The following is an 18,483-nucleotide window of genomic DNA, read 5'->3' on the forward strand; positions in this document are numbered from 1 at the left end:
ATTGGTAGTTACGTTCCTAACCTAAAGTTCTCTAGCGTATCGTTCTTAAATGTGCTTTCTATCTCGAGTTTCCACAAGAGTTGAATCCTTTCCATCAGCATAGAAAAATAATATGATATGACATAGAATAGAATAGGCTACAACTTTATATCATTCAGAAAAAAATAAAAATATATAATAATTACATAACTCATACAGTGTTAGTGTTACCGGTATTATGAAAATGATCAATATGGGCCCAATCCAAAGTCTTATTATTTATAGTTATTATGTCATCAGGGTGCAATTCTAGACTGGGTGACCTTTGAACTGCATAGACTAATATCAGACTAATATCACTGCGTAAGATATTAGTCTGGAATCTCTATGTGGAACCTGCATTTTCAAAGGAAGCAAATTGGTTTAGACTAGTCATTGGTTAGACCAGTCATTAGTCCTACAACTACAACCTATCTCAAACCCTCACCCTAACCCTAACCTCCCACGAGGCAGCACACCTAAACCTAACCTTATCCCATGTCTAACCAATGACTAGTCTAAACTAAGTATGCACCCCCCCGCACCATATTTTGCAGTGCCCTGATTGGTATGCCCCATAACTTCAGGGTGAGGGAAATCCAACCAGACCAAATCTGCCAAGGGCTATTCTTTTTCATTATTATTATTATTATTTGCAGAGTACCTCTTTTTGGCCACTTCCTCTTATGTACGACACTGGTTCTCAACGTTAGGTGTCTGTAAAAGGTGTCTGTGCATATGTTTGTTAGACATACAGGCATTAGTTAGACAACACCGTCTCTCCCGACATGTGCTGCCGGTTACAACTAACCCATGCGGCGGGTTAAAGCTCACCGGTGGCTCTCGACATGCGTGGCAGGTTACAACTAACCTGTGGCAAGTTAAAAGTAACCCGTGGCTTCCTGTGAGGTTAACACATGCACCCCCATAACAGAACCCCTAAGGGTCCCTTGGTGGTCCCCAGGTCGCACATTGAGAAACAATTGTGTAAAAAAAACATACACTGTTGTTTTTGTTTGTTCTTTGTTTTTTTGTGTCTGTTTTGTTCATCATACATAAATACTTACAGTACATGGTATTCAACAGTGTGCTTTCTTAAAAGATTAAAAATATTACAAAAGAAAAAAGCTTTGAGATTTACACTCAATTGCATGACAGCGTCTCTTGCCAACAAAAACAGATGAGATCACCTGATACGTAACATATCGGCAAGCAACACGCCATACTATGGAGTCTAAAAATCAGGCTTCACCACTTAAACCCTACATACAGCCTACCCCCCCCCCCACACACACACACACACACACACACCCCCGTACACCAAATCTCTTCACTGACAATATCAGATCTACAAGTTCACATCGCGCATATGAGAGATACGATATGCTGTATATGTATACATCAATCTCTCTCTCTCTGTCGTGAGACAGTGTTTTCCTCACAAAGACACCTTTGGCTCCAAAGACACATCAGTAAAAGTGCTCCTGCTGTCCAACTGTTTCACAGATCCCTGCCTACTGACACGAGGGTGAGGGTGGAAATCTAAACTCAATGAAGGTTCTAAAACAATATGAAGTTCGAAGGAGCTAGTGCCTGGTGGCGTAAGAAGTTTTGTAACTCCGAGAGCGAGAGGGTACTGTAAATACAGAATAAACTGCTATGAAAACCAGTGGTGAAACAATGTAATGTAGTTTGTACATTTGGCGTATATAGCTCTTAGTACGGCTCTTTTCATATGCACGGTATTTCACATAATGATAAACACACCCGCGGTAATAGAATCTGAGTGACCATGATAAAATATGGTCCCGGCTCGGGACTCGGACAGATCTCGAGTAGGCCTACTGACAGGTATTTTCAGTTCAGTTGGACTCGTGAATTACTAGGGCAATGAAAATGGCAAATGGAAGAGAGAAATGTAAACTGCACACAAGTGCCACAAACATGTGCACACACAGCACCTGTCCCTGTTTCCGATGAGTGTTGTTTTGTGTGTGTGTGTGTGTGTGTGTGTGTGTGTGTGTGTGTGTGTGTGTGTGTGTGTGTGTGTGTGTGTGTGTGTGTGTGTGTGTGTGTGTGTGTGTGTGTGAGCACTGTTTGCACACTGTCCATGGCATGGTCCTCTTCATCAGAAGTCTAACGTCCAAATGAACTCCTCTGGCCTCCAGTGAAAATCTATCTTTCTGTGCACGGCTTGTATCCTTTTCTGTCCGTTACGTCTTCCGTCCGACGTCCAATCGATTGCGTCCATGTAGGATGCATTAATAAAAGAACACCATGCATGATCCCCCTGGTCCCAACAAACGTTGTTCATCTGCCTGTGGCACATCCTGATCACAACGGCATTGAGCTTGTTGTACATTAGCTATTTCTGGCAAAGAGATTTGGTGTAGGCGGTCCAAGTACAGTTAACTTGTAACTCAGGTCAATTTTTTACTAAGAATACAGGGTTTCAGTGGTTATGACTGAATACTCCACAGCAGATTGAAGGACTTGTTAAAAGTTTTTTCTTCTTCTTTTACACAGCAGATGTGGTCTGGAGATGCTGATGTACCGTTGCTCTCAGGCAGAATCCTTGTATATCCATATTTCAGTCCATGCTTTTTTGTAAATGAATGCTCTGCTATTTTTTGCAATTGCTTAAATATTATGAAAGTATTAACAAGAGATTGTGACTAAATTATATGCAATTTCCTGAAACGTAACCGTTTTGGACATACAAGGTTTCCAACTGACAGCTACGGAATATTTTTTACAGTGTACTTATGGTCTGGAGATGCAGATATACAGTATTATTTTTCTTTCTTTTTTTGACAGTGTATGAATGGAAATGAAGTGAGTCCTGAACCTGACCTTGTAGTGTGTGTGTGTGTGTGTGTGTGTGTGTGTGTGTGTGTGTGTGTGTGTGTGTGTGTGTGTGTGTGTGTGTGTGTGTGTGTGTGTGTGTGTGTGTGTGTGTGTGTGTGTGCATGTGCGCGTGCGTGCGTGTGTGCGTGCGTGCGTGCGTGCGTACGTGTGTTACAGGTCTAGTGTGTGCTGTAGAATGTTGTTATTGTCCTCCTCCGAAACAAGGGGGTTTCGGCTGATTACCAGCTCCAGTCTGTCTCCTGCCTCTGTTATGAGAGGAACCGCCAGACAACAGTCAAAGTCCCTGGTACGAACATGATTCACCTGGGTGGGGGGGGGGGGGGGGGGGGGTAGGGGAGATACTGGTCAGTAGACTGCAGAGGATTTTATTTGGAATGAATAGAGTTGGAACATCTCGGTTCCTTCACGTTTGGAACCGATTCCAGAACCGGTTTTATCACACTGTCAGAGCTGGTTATGTGGACTCCACGTAACTCTGAGAGTGCAAGGGTATAATGGACCGTAAGGGTCCATTTGGTTCCATTTGTACACTCAGAGTTACAGACCTCTAAGGGCCCAATTGGTTTCCATGTGTATACTCTCAGAGTTACAGACCTGCAAGGGTCCATTTGGTTTCCATGTGTACACTCTCAGCGTTACAGACCTCTAACGGTCCATTTGGGGAACCCCCCGTAACCCCTAAGGACCGCTAAAAGGGAATCGTTAAGGAACCGGAATCGTTAAGATCCTAAAGGATCCAAACGTACAACCAGTGAAACAAACATCCTGTATAGCACATTTTAAACCATTTGAATAATACTAGATTTGAAGGTCGGCACGTGGACGTCAAATCTAGTATTTACCGGTATATTGCGCTGATGGTCACCATACCACTACTTTAGTGCCCCTTTTGTGTACAATTTAGTTTTTTTTGTGCGACTATATTGTCATGCCACACCCCTGAACAGATTTTGTACAAAATTTGGTGCGGATCAGAGCAAGTCTCACATCAGGCAATTTTAATATAGGAATAATGTATGTGCGCATGGGTGCGAGTGCGTGCATGCGTGCGTGCGTGTGTGCGTGCGTGTGTGTGCACCTGTAGGATGCGGTCGTAGGGTCTGAGCCCAGCACGGTGGGCGGGTCCATCTGTTCTGAGCATGTTTACATAAACTCCTTTCTCCATGAAGCCATCTGACACACTGAAGCCAAACTCCTCACTCTCTGTGTCCTTCATTACTGTTACCTAGAGAGAGAGGGGGGGGGGGAGAGAGAGAAGGAGTTAATTGGCATAACAACTAAATTGGAAGAAAAACAAAAGACAGACAGACCTTGTGCAGCTCCAGTGGTGTTGGAGACAGAATCTCCTGCATCTCCTCTTTGATACGCCGAGACTCCCATGTCCTCTCTGATACTCGCAGAGAAGCCTTGGGCTGAGGGGACCGGGCGTCCTGACGCAGGTGGGCCTCCTGGTGCAAGTGGGCCTCCTGGGGCAGGTGAGCCTCCTGTTGCAGGTAGGCTTCCTGACGTAGGTGGGCCTCCTGTAGCAGGTGAGCCTCCTGCTGCAGGTAGGCCTCCTGACGCAGGTGGGCCTCCTGGTGCAGGTGAGCCTCCTGACGCAGGTGGTCCTCCTGATGCAGGCGAGCCTCCTGACGCAGGTGGGCCTCCTGACGCAGGTGGGCCTCCTGGCGCAGGTGGGCCTCCTGACGCAGGTGGGCCTCCTGATGTAGGTGGGTCTCTGGGTGGTATACTTTCGGAATAAAAAGCACAGCTGAATGTTCCTTTTTGTGATATACAGGCACTGGTTTTGTGCAGTGGCCTAGTGGTTAGAAAGAATGTTCTGTACCTTAAAGGCCACATGTTCCCCACAACTGCTCTGCTCAACAGTTTGATGGAAATGCATATAGAGATACATAAAAAAAATCTATGAAAACAGATATCCATAGAGGAGGGAATATTAGTATGTAAAAATTGGTGGTGAAATGCAAGAGGCGGGGAAGTAGGATCCGTACCATGATGAATGTGGTCCTCCTCATGCAGTTCTGTCCCCTGGTGCAGGTGGGTACCCTGGAGCAGGATAGAGTTTCTCCGCAGGGGGCTCATGTTGCTGTGGCTCAGTTCTGGAGGAGGCTTAGACACCCCATCAACACCCAGACTGATGGCTGTTCCTGTCATGATGGAGGCCTGGAAAAGAAAATATTTTGCAGAGCAGTTCTGACTGGTTAGGCTTCATGTGGTTATGTGTATGCTAACGTGCTAGCTAATGTGCTAGCATGCCAACAAACCTCTAACTCATGGATAGGGTTCAATCATTTTGTTATGTGAATGCTAGCATGTGAATGACCTCGATCTCGCGGAGCAGTTCTGACTGGCCACACGTCTCCAGGTCTTCCAGTGCCTGACACCAGAAACTGTCCTCTGGGTCCAAAGGAACTCCATCTGGATGGTGGCTGCCATACCTGGCGCACGCACGCACGCACGCACACACACACACACACACACACACACACACACACACACACACACACACACAGTGTCATTACTCCAGTTAATTCCTCCCACTGCTTGCCTCTGCTGTTGTAACATACTGGCTCATCTGCCAGTGAGGAAGCATGGCAGCGAATGCATAGTTCCTCTGACTCACCGGCTAGTGAGCAGCCCCCACCTCGAGGGCATGTAGTTCATAGTGCATAATATAGTGACAAAGATCAACCTCCCTGACCGGCATCCATCCCCGAACACGACCAACTCTGCTATTCCGATGCACCGCCATTCCGATGCGCTCAATACTAACCATGTCCCTAATCCTAACGCTAACCACACGCGGAAGCCTCGTAGTCGGAATGGCGGTGCGTCGGAATGCCACTCTGTTCCTGTTCTTATAGACACTCGACAAACTTGTGGTGGAATTGAACCCCTATAGACTCCACGGTGGTGAGCAGAAACTCTACCACTGTGTGAACGCCCATGTTCAGTGAATTTGACGTTAAAATCACTATTGATGATTATGTAGAGATTGAATTCTGAAATGGGACATTCTGATTCTACATAATGATACTTTTACTGTAAAACATCTGAGTACTTCTTCCAGCACTATGGGGTGTGTTTCCTCACCCAGGAGTTTTGTTGTCCCACTCGTCCTCGCTGAAGCCTCCGTCACTGAAGGGGTAGTTCTTCCTGCGGCCAGGAGGGGGCGTGGAACCACGCTGCTGCTGCTTTGCACTGCGCCACTCGTGTGGGTGCAGGGCGATGCCCGCTGCTGCGCTCTGGTGGTGACTGTACGTACCTGCACAACAAACTCACTTTAACATCTGTGAAAGTGTACACATGCATTTGTATTTCTGTAGGCCTGTAAGTTGTGATGACATAAAGGATGACAATTTTATGAATGTCCATTTTTAACTTTAACTCTAAAGCCTCAGTTATAAGAAGATGCACTTTGCTTAGGACACAAGGCACAAGGCAGTTATAGAAAGAAAAGCGGGAAAAGGAGATACAGCTATGGGTAGTAATTATTGGGTTATGCGCTCTGTGTTAGAGAAGAGACATGTGTGTGACATTTACACGCTGGGCAAGAACTATAGCCGGTTGAGTGTCTAAACAGAAATACCAGAATAAATAAAGCTTGTTATTACAATCAGAATCTGGGATTAGAATCCGATATAAAGGGGTGTTTTCGGCTATCGTTCAAGACAACGAGGGGGGCACCTTTTTACTGCCGGACCAACCACTTCCGGTTGATAGACAGTAGTATAGCGCGATCTCAAACTGAATCAATATAAACATTAAAAGATTGAGATCTCTGTCCATGAGAGTGAACCGATGGATTTGAAAAGACGCAGATCTCCGTCCATGGCAGTTGGTGTGTTAAATTTCTAGTAGGATAAAACTATTAATTTGTGATTTCTTATTCACACAGATTGATGCTTATAATTAGCGGTACAAAATGTCTACGTTTAAATAAATGTAAATCAAATGCATACAATAAACGCTCCCAGTGTGCAAGGATTTAAAGAGTATACAAATCTTTCTTAAAGATGGAGTGCCAGTGCCATTTTTCCAGTTTTTCATGTGTCTATGAGGTGACTTCATTAGACACCCTGGAGTCGTTTTTATGTGCAATGGTGTATTAACTTTGTATTTAGGGTTTCTTCCTGGAGGTTGAACCCTTGACAGTCAAACGGGCCAATGAAATAAACCGTAATATAGTGACATCACACTATCAGCCCCTCCCCTAACCCCTCACCCTTTATCATACAACTACAGCTGTGGGTGCGGCTTCAGTTCAGGTGGATCACCACCCATCACCACCCACCAGGCAAACCAGGCATACTTAATGAACTGGTGGGCGTGTCCACATAAAAGCATGATTTTAACAAATACTGTACACTTTTTGGAAAAAGTTCTTCCTCCTTATATTATAATAATACCTGATGATCATGTTTTAGGGTGGAAAAAAATCGTGGCACTCCATCTTTAACCATAAAACCTAGGAAAAATAAAGAGGAAGGTGCATGGAGGTGTGGCCCGGTCTCCTGCGGGAGTTTTGCACATGCTCAGTGTAAACAGGAACTGCGATTTGGTGCTATACCCTGAACTGAAATAATAAAAAGGATATAAAAAAAAGATTTTGTTTTTATTTTAAAAATGTCATAACTGTGTGGAAAAAAATGTGTGTATAACAGACTGAAAGACAAAGGACAAGTACATTTACTAAATGTTAATGTTTTTGTATATTTTTCTTTTGTGGATTTTCCATGTTCTTTTGATGCTCGCTTTGATTGTAGTACATGTGTTAAACTTTTATTTTTGTGAAATGACAAAGGAACATGGATATTGTTCATTCAAGTGCTGTGGATGATATAAAACATTTGAAAGGGGAAGGGTGACTGCTGTTTAATTCTCAACTGTTCTGGATCTCATTATTTACATCACAAGGTTTGATCTTTCTATCTAGCACCTCTGCTGGAACCCTCCATCATCGCAGTTCCTGTTTACATTGCACATGTGCAAACCTCCCGCAGGAGCCCTGGCCACACCTCCATGCACCTTCCTCTTTATTTTTCCTAGCATAAAACCAGGAAATTGTCCTCAATTTAACGCACGCACGTGCGCACATGCATGCATGCACGTACACACACACACACACACACACACACCCTGGCTTCCATATCCTGCATCCAGTCCCGATCCATCCCAGGATTCCATAGCAGAGTCCACGCTGGGCACGGTAATGCAATACAGTTCTGACATATTATTGGTCCGCTGGCTGTCCGTCAATTCCGTCAAATCCGTCAAATCCTCCTCTGGGTCACTGAGGTCATTCTCTGTGGTGTCGTCGACCTCTGACTCCGCCCCCTGCCTCATCTCCTCGCCATCTGACAGACACAATGACACCATCATCATAATCATCATTACTACAGGAAAGCAGCCTGTAAATGCAAATTGTTCTTGTTGGCCTGGTCTCAGGCTAGGACAAAGGGCTCTCAGTTCGCCTGGTCTCAGGCTGGGACAAAGGGCTCTCAGTTCTGAACTCAGTAAAATCCATACTCGGATTCCGATAACAAACTGCACACCTTAGTAAAACCATTCTTTTTGGATCCAAACATTCCCTCAGTAATGTAAATGCAAATGATTTCAAGTATTTGGATTGTATTCTTGGGCATAATTTTTTTTTTTTGTCAACTAAAGTGCTCTCAAAACTCTTGCCGGAGTCCTCATTCAATGCCACTTTGACTAAAAGTGTAACTAAAAACTAAGCTTCAGACCTCCCAAAACAAGCTGATTCGACTGCTATAAGTACCAAACAGTCAGGTAAAATGCCAATACTCTTCTTAATCAATAACTCATGCCAAAATTACACAGAAAAAAATATATAATATCGTAATACGTGTGTGTGTGTGTGTGTGTGTGTGTGTGCGTGTGTGCGTGCGTGCGTGCCCCCCATCCCTCACTCCTCTCCTCTTTGTCCTTTTCTTGCACGATTATGTTTGACTTTGAACTGTTCCTACCTAATCTGCTGTATATAGAATATACTGTGAAGTTGTTTACATAAAGTTAGTTGGTAGCTAGCTACTGAAACAATGTTGTTTGGCGTATAAGATATGCATGTGTAGGATGTTCTCTATTTATTTTTATTTTTGCTCTTGTACCTTAGTATTTAAAAATCTTTTTACGGTGTTTTATCATTATTATTTATTGTTATTATTTATGCTGCTGTGCTGCCTTGTCTGAAGGAAGCAGAATGAAAATAAGTTTTAAAAAGGAGAAAAATAAGTTTTAATCTTACAGTATGTACCTTTAAAGATGTAACAATAAAGTACAAGCTTGAACCTTGGACCTTTCTAATGTAGTGGAGTGAAAGTACCCAGAACTCAACGTACAGATACCCCCAAAAAATCTATTAAATGTATTTTGTTGCTGTCCCCCACAGTAAGGAGTAACTCACTGTCAGTGTGTTTTTTAATCTTCAGAGTGACAGTCTCTCCAGCCATCTGCAGCAGGTGGATGGCTTCACTGAGCGGCTTCCCCTTCAGACTCACACAGTTGATGGCCAGAATCCTGTCCCCGACATGGATGGCACCCGTCCTGCACCAACGCACACATTTACACGCACGCACGCACGCAAACACGCGTGTGGAGGAAGAAGTACTCAGATTTTTCTTTATAAAAGTAGTAATATCACTATGTAGAAACGGTTGTGAGCTCATAGATCTGCATTCTATTCCTCTCTTAAAAATGTTTGAAAGAAAATATGCAAAAACCTCTATTCATCAATGAAATGGTTAGACTAGTTTGATGATTAACTGTATGTAGGTCTACCTCTCTGCCAGGCCTTTCTTGGTGAGTCCAGAGATGATGATCGGGTCAAAGGGTTCCTCCGTTCCAGAGATGGTGATTCCCAGAGGACCTCCGTACCTCTTCAACTCTACTGTGTATATGATACACCCTGAGGTCTCCTGATCATCTATAACACGCACGCATGCACACACACACACCATCTTTATTTACCATCTTTATTTGCATTTTTGGTGAAAACAAGCTATATTCAACGGCCAATAACAGAACATTGAGGTGACACACTTTTCCCCCACATGAAAGTAGAGACGGAAAGAAAGAAAGAAAGAAAGAAAGATGTGTGGCCCTCCTGTAGTGACTTTGAGGGCCCCCTAGGGCAGGGGTTCTCAACGTTTTTGGCCGGGGACCCCCAGAAATGCTTTGGCCGTGTCTCGTGACCCCCGCCCCCCTCCCCACCCCCCATACAAATTGACCACTACAATAACCATAATAATAGTGAAAATACATCATGAATAAATACTGAAACCAGATATAATCATTAAGGAAAGTTTATGCATGTACTATGTGTACTATGTAAAATTATTACCAGGTAACTACCAGGTAATTACCTGGTAATAATAGGTAAGTACCTGGTATTATCTGGTAACAACCAGGTAGTAGTTATAAGTATTTACCCATTAATTACCTGGTAATTACATGGTAACTTCCAGATGCATTACTCATTAATTACGATGTAATTACCAAGTATTACCCAGTATGTATAACTATTTACTGTATAATCTCCAGGTAATTATATGGAACTTACCATGGTAAATGACACACTGGTTGCCAGGTAATTACCAAGTATGTTCCTGACAATTACCAGGTATTTATACGTTTTTACTATGTAATTACCAGCTAACTACCCGGTATTTACTCTGCAACCAGGCACGATACCCTGGTTGCAGGTACTATAGGTATACCAAGTATTTTCAACAACTACCAGGTATTTACTCTGCTAACAGGTACTAGGTCATTACCAAGTATTTTCCTGACAACTACCAGGTAATAACATGGTAACTGTATTCACTGTGTTTACATGGGTACTACCCATGAAACACATGGGTAGTAGCCTACCAGGAAATTACCAGTTGTTACTAGGTAATTTCCTGACAACTACCATGTAATTACCTGATAGGTACCCAGTAAGGAAGGAGGAACTGTACTGTAAAAGGAAGCATGCTCTATTTCCATGATATTACCATGTACCTACCTGGCAATTGTAGATTATAATCACTGGTAATTTCCCGGTAGGCTACCCATGCCTTTACATGGGTAGTACCCATGTAAACACAGTGATTACAGTTACCATGTAGTTACCTGGTAGTTGTCAGGAAAATTACCAGTTGTTACTAGGCAATTCCCTGACAACTACTATGTAATTACCTGATAGGTATCCAGTAAGAAAGGAGGAACTGTACTGTGAAAGGAAGTGTGCTCTATTTCCATGATATTACCATGTACCTACCTGGTAATTGTAGATTATAATCCTCCCCATTACCCATCAGGGTGTATTTTGAACTTTGAACTTTGAACTTTGAATTTTGAACTGGCAATAACTGTTAATTACCAAGTATTTACTGTGTAAATTAAAAGGTAAAACCAAGCAAGTTACCATGTAAGAAAGCTGGAACTGTACTGTGAAAGGAAGCGTGGTTTGTTTCCATAATATTACCCTGTACTTTCACTGTAACAAACCACGCTTCCTTTCACAGTACAATTCCACCTTTCTTACACGGTAACTTGCTTGGTTTTACCTGTTAATTTATACAGTAAATACCTGGTAATTAACAGTTATTGCCAGTTCAAAATTCAAAGTTCAAAGTTCAAAATACACTCTGATGGGTAATGGGGAGGATTATAAATTATAGATTATAATCTACAATTACCAGGTAGGTACATGGTAATATCATGGAAATAGAGCACACTTCTTTTCACAGTACAGTTCCTCCTTTCTTACTGGATACCTATCAGGTAATTACATGGTAGTTGTCAGGGAATTACCTAGTAACAACTGGTCATTTTCCTGACAACTACCAGGTAATGACATGGTAACTGTAATCACTGTGTTTACATGGGTACTACCCATGTAAACGCATGGGTAGCCTACCAGGAAATTACCAGTGATTATAATCTACAATTGCCAGGTAGGTACATGGTAATATCATGGAAATAGAGCACGCTTCCTTTTACAGTACAGTTCCTCCTTTTACTGGGTACCTATCAGGTAATTACATGGTAGTTGTCAGGAAATTACCTAGTAACAACTGGTAATTTCCTGGTAGGCTACTACCCTCGTGTTTCATGGGTAGTACCCATGTAAACACAGTGAATACAGTAACCATGTTATTACCTGGTAGTTGTCAGGAAAATACTTGGTAATGACCTAGTGCCTACTGGGTAACTTGCCTGGTAGCAGAGTAAATACCTGGTAGTTGTTGAAAATACTTGGTATACCTAGTACCTACATACCTATAGTACCTGCAACCAGGGTATCGTGCCTGGTTGCAGAGTAAATATTTATAAATACCGGGTAGTTAGCTGGTAATTACATAGTAAAAACGTATAAATACCTGGTAATTGTCAGGAACATACTTTGTAATTACCTGGCAACCAGTGTGTCATTTACCATGGTAAGTTCCATATAATTACCAAGAGATTATACAGTAAATAGTTATACATACTGGGTAATACTTGGTAATTACATAGTAATTACTGAGTAATGTATCTGGAAGTTACCAGGTAATTACCTGGTAGTTACCTGGTAATTACCGTACCGTAAAATGAAGGGTTACCAAATCTTCATTTATCTTTTCCAGCCATTCAGTTGCAAAAATATTTTTTAAATAATTTGGGGACCCCCCAAAATTATTTGGCGACCCCCCCGGGGGGTCGCGACCCACGGGTTGAGAACCCCTGCCCTAGGGGTCCTGTACTCCCTGTTGAAGACCCATTGCATATATGATTCACCCTGTCACTTGATAATCCATGCACGCACGCACGCACGCACACACACACACACACACACACACACACACACACACACACACACCATCTTTATTTGCGTTCACATTCTTGAACACAAACAATAGTAGATGCACAAACTTGGGAAACTCAACAACAAGTATTTCAGGAATCAGGATACAGATCACGGGTATAGGAAGCATCACCTCCTCCCACATATGGTGAGTCGGTGACTGCCAATAAGCACAGACACTGAACAGAAGTTCAGCTCTTGGGCATACCTGCAATCTGCAGGCCTCTCACAACTGATTTATGGACATTACCGAGGCTTCCAAATATGAACACAAGCAGTTTACATTTGTATCCAAGACATTGGTACTTAAGCACCTTGGTAAGGAATGCCTCTTCCAGACTGTGGTCAAATGTACATGCCACTTACAGTATATATTTACACTGTATAAAATTATGTTACACAAAAAAGCCAAAGGCTTGTTTCCTTTGTGGTCCATTAAACATGAACACTTCAAACAACTACTACCAAAATGTGGAATGACCTACCACAATCCATTATGGTTTGGCTGATTTTAAAATACAAATTTGAGCATATATACAGTAGCTTAACTTAATTCCTGAACACCTTGATGGTAGAATCCACCTTCCCCACCCCCTCTGAGTTTTATTCCTATATTTATTGTGTTGTATTGTATCTTTGTGTATTGTCTAATTGTTTACATATTATCTTTGCTGCTAATGTTGGATGGATTCGTGTTATTGACGAATAACTTTGTCATGTGGTGTTTTCAGTGTTTACGATAGATATCGCTCTTCCGCAAGTGATCCTAGGACATCCGAAGAAGAGTACACCCGGAAATAATCTGATCTAAAAATAATCCAGCCGGTTTAGTCTAATATTATAGAATGTATTTAAAAAAATGTCTCTGCTTTCTGTTCCCAGTAGCATTTTTGGTGAAAACAAGCTATATTCAACGACCAATAACTAAAGAACAGAACATTGAGGTGACACTTTTCCCCCACATGAAAGTAGAGACAGGTCTTGAAAGAAAGAAAGAAAGAAAGAAAGAAAGAAAGAAAGAAAGAAAGAAAGAAAGAAAGATGTGTGGCCCTCCTGTAGTGACTTTGAGGGCCCCCTAGGGGTCCTGTACTCCCTGTTGAAGACCCATTGTATATATGATTCACCCTGATGTCAGTTGATAATCCACGCACGCACACACGCACGCACGCACGCACGCACGCACGCACGCACGCACGCACGCACGCACGCACGCACGCACGCACAGTGTTTAGTGTTTAGTGTTAAAAGTAGGCCAGCAGTTAAACTCATCTGGAGACATACAGTAGGGGAGCCAGTTTCCATGGTAACGTGTGTGTGACTGTGTGTGTGTGACTGTGACTGTGTGTGTGTGTGTGTGTGTGTGTGTGTGTGTGTGTGTGTGTGTGTGTGTGTGTGTGTGTGTGTGTGTGTGTGTGTGTGTGTGTGTGTGTGTGTGTGTGTGTGTGTGTGAGGCGTCAAAGCGTGTTAATGTGTGTTCAAGTACCATACATGATGTGTAAATCATGTACATGATGTGTAAATCATGTACATGATCAAAGCAGCCCTCAGCCTATAAACCCAACAGGAGGCAGATTGTATTAAAGATTTTCTTTTTATATTACTCCGTCAGATTTTTCTTATTCCATTCTCTGATTGGAGAATTCCAAACATTGCTGCTGGCCCACAATAACCTACCTGGACTGCATGGCCGTACAGCAACACCTGTGCTCAAACTTGTTCTAGTTATTATTTATTGTAATTAATCAAAGAAAAACAAAAGTTAACAATGCCACCTTGTGATCAAAACCGCAGCTGGAACTGGGCCATCAATTAGTTGAGTTCCAGCAGGTTCCTTACTTATGATGTTTTTTGCTGTTGCCGTGTCTAGTATGGAGAAACTGTATGAATGTATGTACACATAGATACATGTATACATGGCTTACATTTTTGTATGACTGCTATGCCGCCCCCCCCCCACACACACACACACACACACACACACACACACACACACACACACACACACACACACACACACACACCTGAGTTGTCCTCATCTTTGCGTATCTTCAGTTTGACCAGGTCCTCACATTGCTGCAGGATGTGTTCTGCATCTTCTTTAGAGCAGTTGTCCAACCTGACATTGTCTATGGTCAACAACTTATCACCTGGTTCCAATGTGCCCGTCCTACAGAGAGAGAGAGAGAGAGAGAGAGAGAGAGAGAGAGAGAGAGAGAGAGAGAGAGAGAGAGAGAGAGAGAGAGAGAGAGAGAGAGAGAGAGAGAGAGAGAGAGGAAGAGAGAGAGAGAGAGGGAGAGAGAGAGAGGGAGAGAGAGAGAGAGAGAGAGAGAGAGAGAGGGAGGGAGAGAGAGAGAGAGAGAGAGCTGGCATAGTTTGTAACTTTGCCCTGTTTTTGAATAACAACATGTATACAGTAGGCTATATACATGTATACAGTATATACGCGGCAAAACGCGCCGTGCAATAAAAAAATGAAGCATAAGTAATCATCTTGTCCTGAGTCTCTGGAGTGGGTCCCTTCCTTTCCCTGGGGAAGTTCTCTTTGGCCTGCATTTACACCTTGCCTACCAGCACCTCCCCCACCTGGATGTGCATGAGAAGCTTATCTGTTTATATATATATATATTCTTTTACCCATCATTTCGTATAATAGAAAAATCACACCCGTGTGAAATGAGGGGCGCTCTTATCATCATACATCATCATGACGTAAAATTGACACTATGCCTATTTGCTCAGACACTATGACGTAAAATTCTCCATTCATTGCCAATGGGAATTTAATGTTTGAAGAAGTAGAAGATCGGGGCTGGCTTATTGTCGGTATCAGCCGGTAACACGCGGGAGTCTATCCCCGTTACAATGCGCTAGACCGCTAGGAGATGGATTGCTGAGGTGGATCGCCACACCTACCATCAGCTCCCAGTACTTCCTGCACGACTTGCTGCACCAAGCCGTGCTACTCTTATGCTGAGTTGGCGGTGCCCGGGATCGAACCCATGAACTTGTGGTCCAAAGGCGAGAGCTCTACCGATTGAGCTACCCGGATACAAATGTTTGTATAGGACAAAAATAGAGACTATGCCTATTTGCTCAGACACTATGTCGTACAATTCTCCATTCATTGTCAATGGGAATTTAATATTTGTGTAAGACAAAGTTTGTGAAAATGCACTAAAAGCTGGATATAGGAGGGGCTAGTGCCCCTCAAACATATAGAATGTACCTGTGAGCCACGCTAGCCTTCTTGATGTCTGAGATGATGAGAGATTCTCCTGATTTCTTACTGTCTGTGGAGGAACATGACACACCAAAGTGGAGACTGAAGACAGTTATATATATAGACAGCATTTATATAGCGCTTTTATAAATTGAAATGTACTTCACATTCACCCATTCAATCACCAACCATGCAAGGTACCAACCTGCTCATTGGGTAACCTAAGATCTAAACTCTCGTAGGTGTATTTCTCTACGAGAGTTTAAATGCTCTCACCCCTGTGTACACTGGTTTAGAGACACCATTTCAGAATTAGCAACTCTGAATGTACAAATGCAAAATATAAGGAGCTTACCCTCTTGACACAAATGATAGAGAGGTGGCAGGATTTTTTGTTTAATGAATTAGTCCGTAGTAGTCAATTAAGAAGTGTTTTAGTCCCATAACCAGGAGGAGCCGGGAATCAATCCTGGAACCTTGAGATTCCATGGACGGCCACTCTACCTCCTGAGCCACTGCCGCCCCAGTTATTGACATAATGTGACTGTACGAGACACTAGTGAATAGTGATTGTACTTCAAGTTCTACAACAAAACCAGTTTGCATGGACCTGATCTGACCAGCAGATGGCACCATTGCACCATGCTACATTAACACAACACAACCAGTGGTGGAAAGTAAGCATGTCTTACCACTAATAGTGAGTCCCAGCTCCACTCCTCTCTTCTTGGGAAGTTTGACATGGAAGGTCCCACTACTGGGAACCACTGACTCTAACACACACACACGCACGAGCGCACACGCACGCACGCACGCACGCACGCACGCACGCACGCACACACACACACACACACACACACACACACACACACACACACACACGTATTACGATATACTATATAGTTAGAGCACCATAGTCTGATGTAATTTTCACATTCTACCTGGATCACGTTTTTGTTTCTTCTTTTTTTTGTTAATAAGAAATAACTGTGTTCCAAAAATAAACAAAAGAGCCCCGGCGGTAACGGTTTGACTGGATATGAAGCATCAACTGATGGCGAGAAAACGCTAATGTTACCTAATGTAACCTAATGTTACCGCCACCAAATTGAGACGATTACGAAGAGAAGAGAAGAGAAGAGAAGAGAAGAGAAGAGAAGAGAAGAGAAGAGAAGAGAAGAGAAGAGAAGAGAAGGTCCAACCAACCTGCCACATCAAACTCTATCTCCAGTGTGACCTTATTGGTCAGAGCTGCATCTCGGAGCAGCTGATTGGCTTCCTCCAGCGTTCCATCCTCTGTAGCGATTCCGTTGATTGACAGGAGGCGGTCCCCCACCTGCAACAGGCCACTCCTACAGGAAGTGTAACCATGGAGATGTCAGAAGCGTGATAGTGTTCTACATAGATATTAAACATATAGATGCCTCATTGGTCGCTGCAGTTCATTGGAGTTGGAGTCCAATTTGAGTGACAGTTGGGGACTGCAAACGCTCACCCCAAAACATGATTTATGATTCTGTGCCTATCGGTACATAACTCGTACGTGGTTGTTGGAAAATAATGGCAACAGCTGGATTCAATACCAGAAAGTCGAGAGTCTAATGACTACCGAGGCACGTCACCGAGCCAGGTGCTAAAGCAGGGGTTTGGCCGAATCTAGTTGTAGACCAATATCATGCATGTCAGAACTAGATGGTCAAGCTAGAAAAGCTTTTCTGAGCGTGTTCCTTTGTATGTGTGTGTGTGTGTGTGTCCCTTTGTGTGTGTGTCCCTTTGTGTGTGTGTGTGTGTGTGTGTGTGTGTGTGTGTGTGTGTGTGTGTGTGTGTGTGTGTGTGTGTGTGTGTGTGTGTGTGTGCGTGCGCATGCGTGTGCGCGTGCACATGCGTGTGCGCGCGCGCGTGTGTGTGTGTGTGTGTGTGTGTGTGTATGTGTGTGTGTGTGTGTGTGTGTGTGTTTTTGAGTGCATAGCGTTTCTCTGCACCCTTTCCCTTCAGGTCATGTTGTCCCTTCCATTAGCGCCCACACTAACAACCACACTAATTACACACAGCTTCCTATTAGGAAGCCATAAACTGCTTCCTCCATGTCCAGTAGAGAGAATAATTTGAACATTATCACAGCCCACAGCGATATTTTTACACCAGCTCACCATCTTTGTTTGTTTAGTAGGCAATTATTTTTTACACTCCTTTTTATGCCAATTTATGCCAATTAATTCCGGAGGACACAACAGGCGCTGCTGTAGTGTCCTTCTGACCTTTTCAACATTCCCAGCTGGCGCCTGCCAGTCCGTACTGCCCTACAAAACCAAAGTATATACTGTATGTTTTTGGACACACAGACTTATTTGTATATCTCAAAGGTCGAATTAGTCTTTGTGATTTTGGGGGGAAAACAATTACCTCAAGAACAGATATACAATATAGTGGTCCAATTGGTAACATTTGTATATTCTGAGTTATGAGGGTCCTTGAAATTAAAACGTTAACTGGAACAGAGCCTTTATTAATATCACTGGTACCA

The 18,483-nt window shown here is 43.1% G+C and overlaps 2 protein-coding genes across 2 annotated transcripts in view; both read right to left on the reverse strand.

Moving 5' to 3' along the window:
• The window catches only part of LOC306930227 (proteinase-activated receptor 3-like), a 401,892-nt gene that overhangs the window by 9,255 nt on the left and 374,154 nt on the right, over positions 1 to 18,483 (reverse strand).
• Positions 3,037 to 18,483, reverse strand: part of LOC306930221 (glutamate receptor-interacting protein 2-like) — a gene marked incomplete at both ends in the record, with an annotated part of 161,491 nt that continues 146,044 nt past the window's right edge. The window contains 14 exon segments of the mRNA XM_079511055.1: positions 3,037 to 3,189; positions 3,965 to 4,111; positions 4,197 to 4,469; positions 4,471 to 4,478; positions 4,932 to 5,049; positions 5,210 to 5,324; positions 5,980 to 6,151; positions 8,025 to 8,243; positions 9,314 to 9,453; positions 9,688 to 9,832; positions 14,761 to 14,906; positions 15,966 to 16,029; positions 16,652 to 16,732; positions 17,166 to 17,311. Of these exon segments, the coding sequence (XP_079367181.1) occupies positions 3,037 to 3,189; positions 3,965 to 4,111; positions 4,197 to 4,469; positions 4,471 to 4,478; positions 4,932 to 5,049; positions 5,210 to 5,324; positions 5,980 to 6,151; positions 8,025 to 8,243; positions 9,314 to 9,453; positions 9,688 to 9,832; positions 14,761 to 14,906; positions 15,966 to 16,029; positions 16,652 to 16,732; positions 17,166 to 17,311 (1,927 nt within the window).

Source organism: Electrona antarctica (genome assembly GCF_951216825.1).
Source record: "Electrona antarctica genome assembly, chromosome: 9".
Lineage (NCBI taxonomy): Eukaryota > Metazoa > Chordata > Actinopteri > Myctophiformes > Myctophidae > Electrona > Electrona antarctica.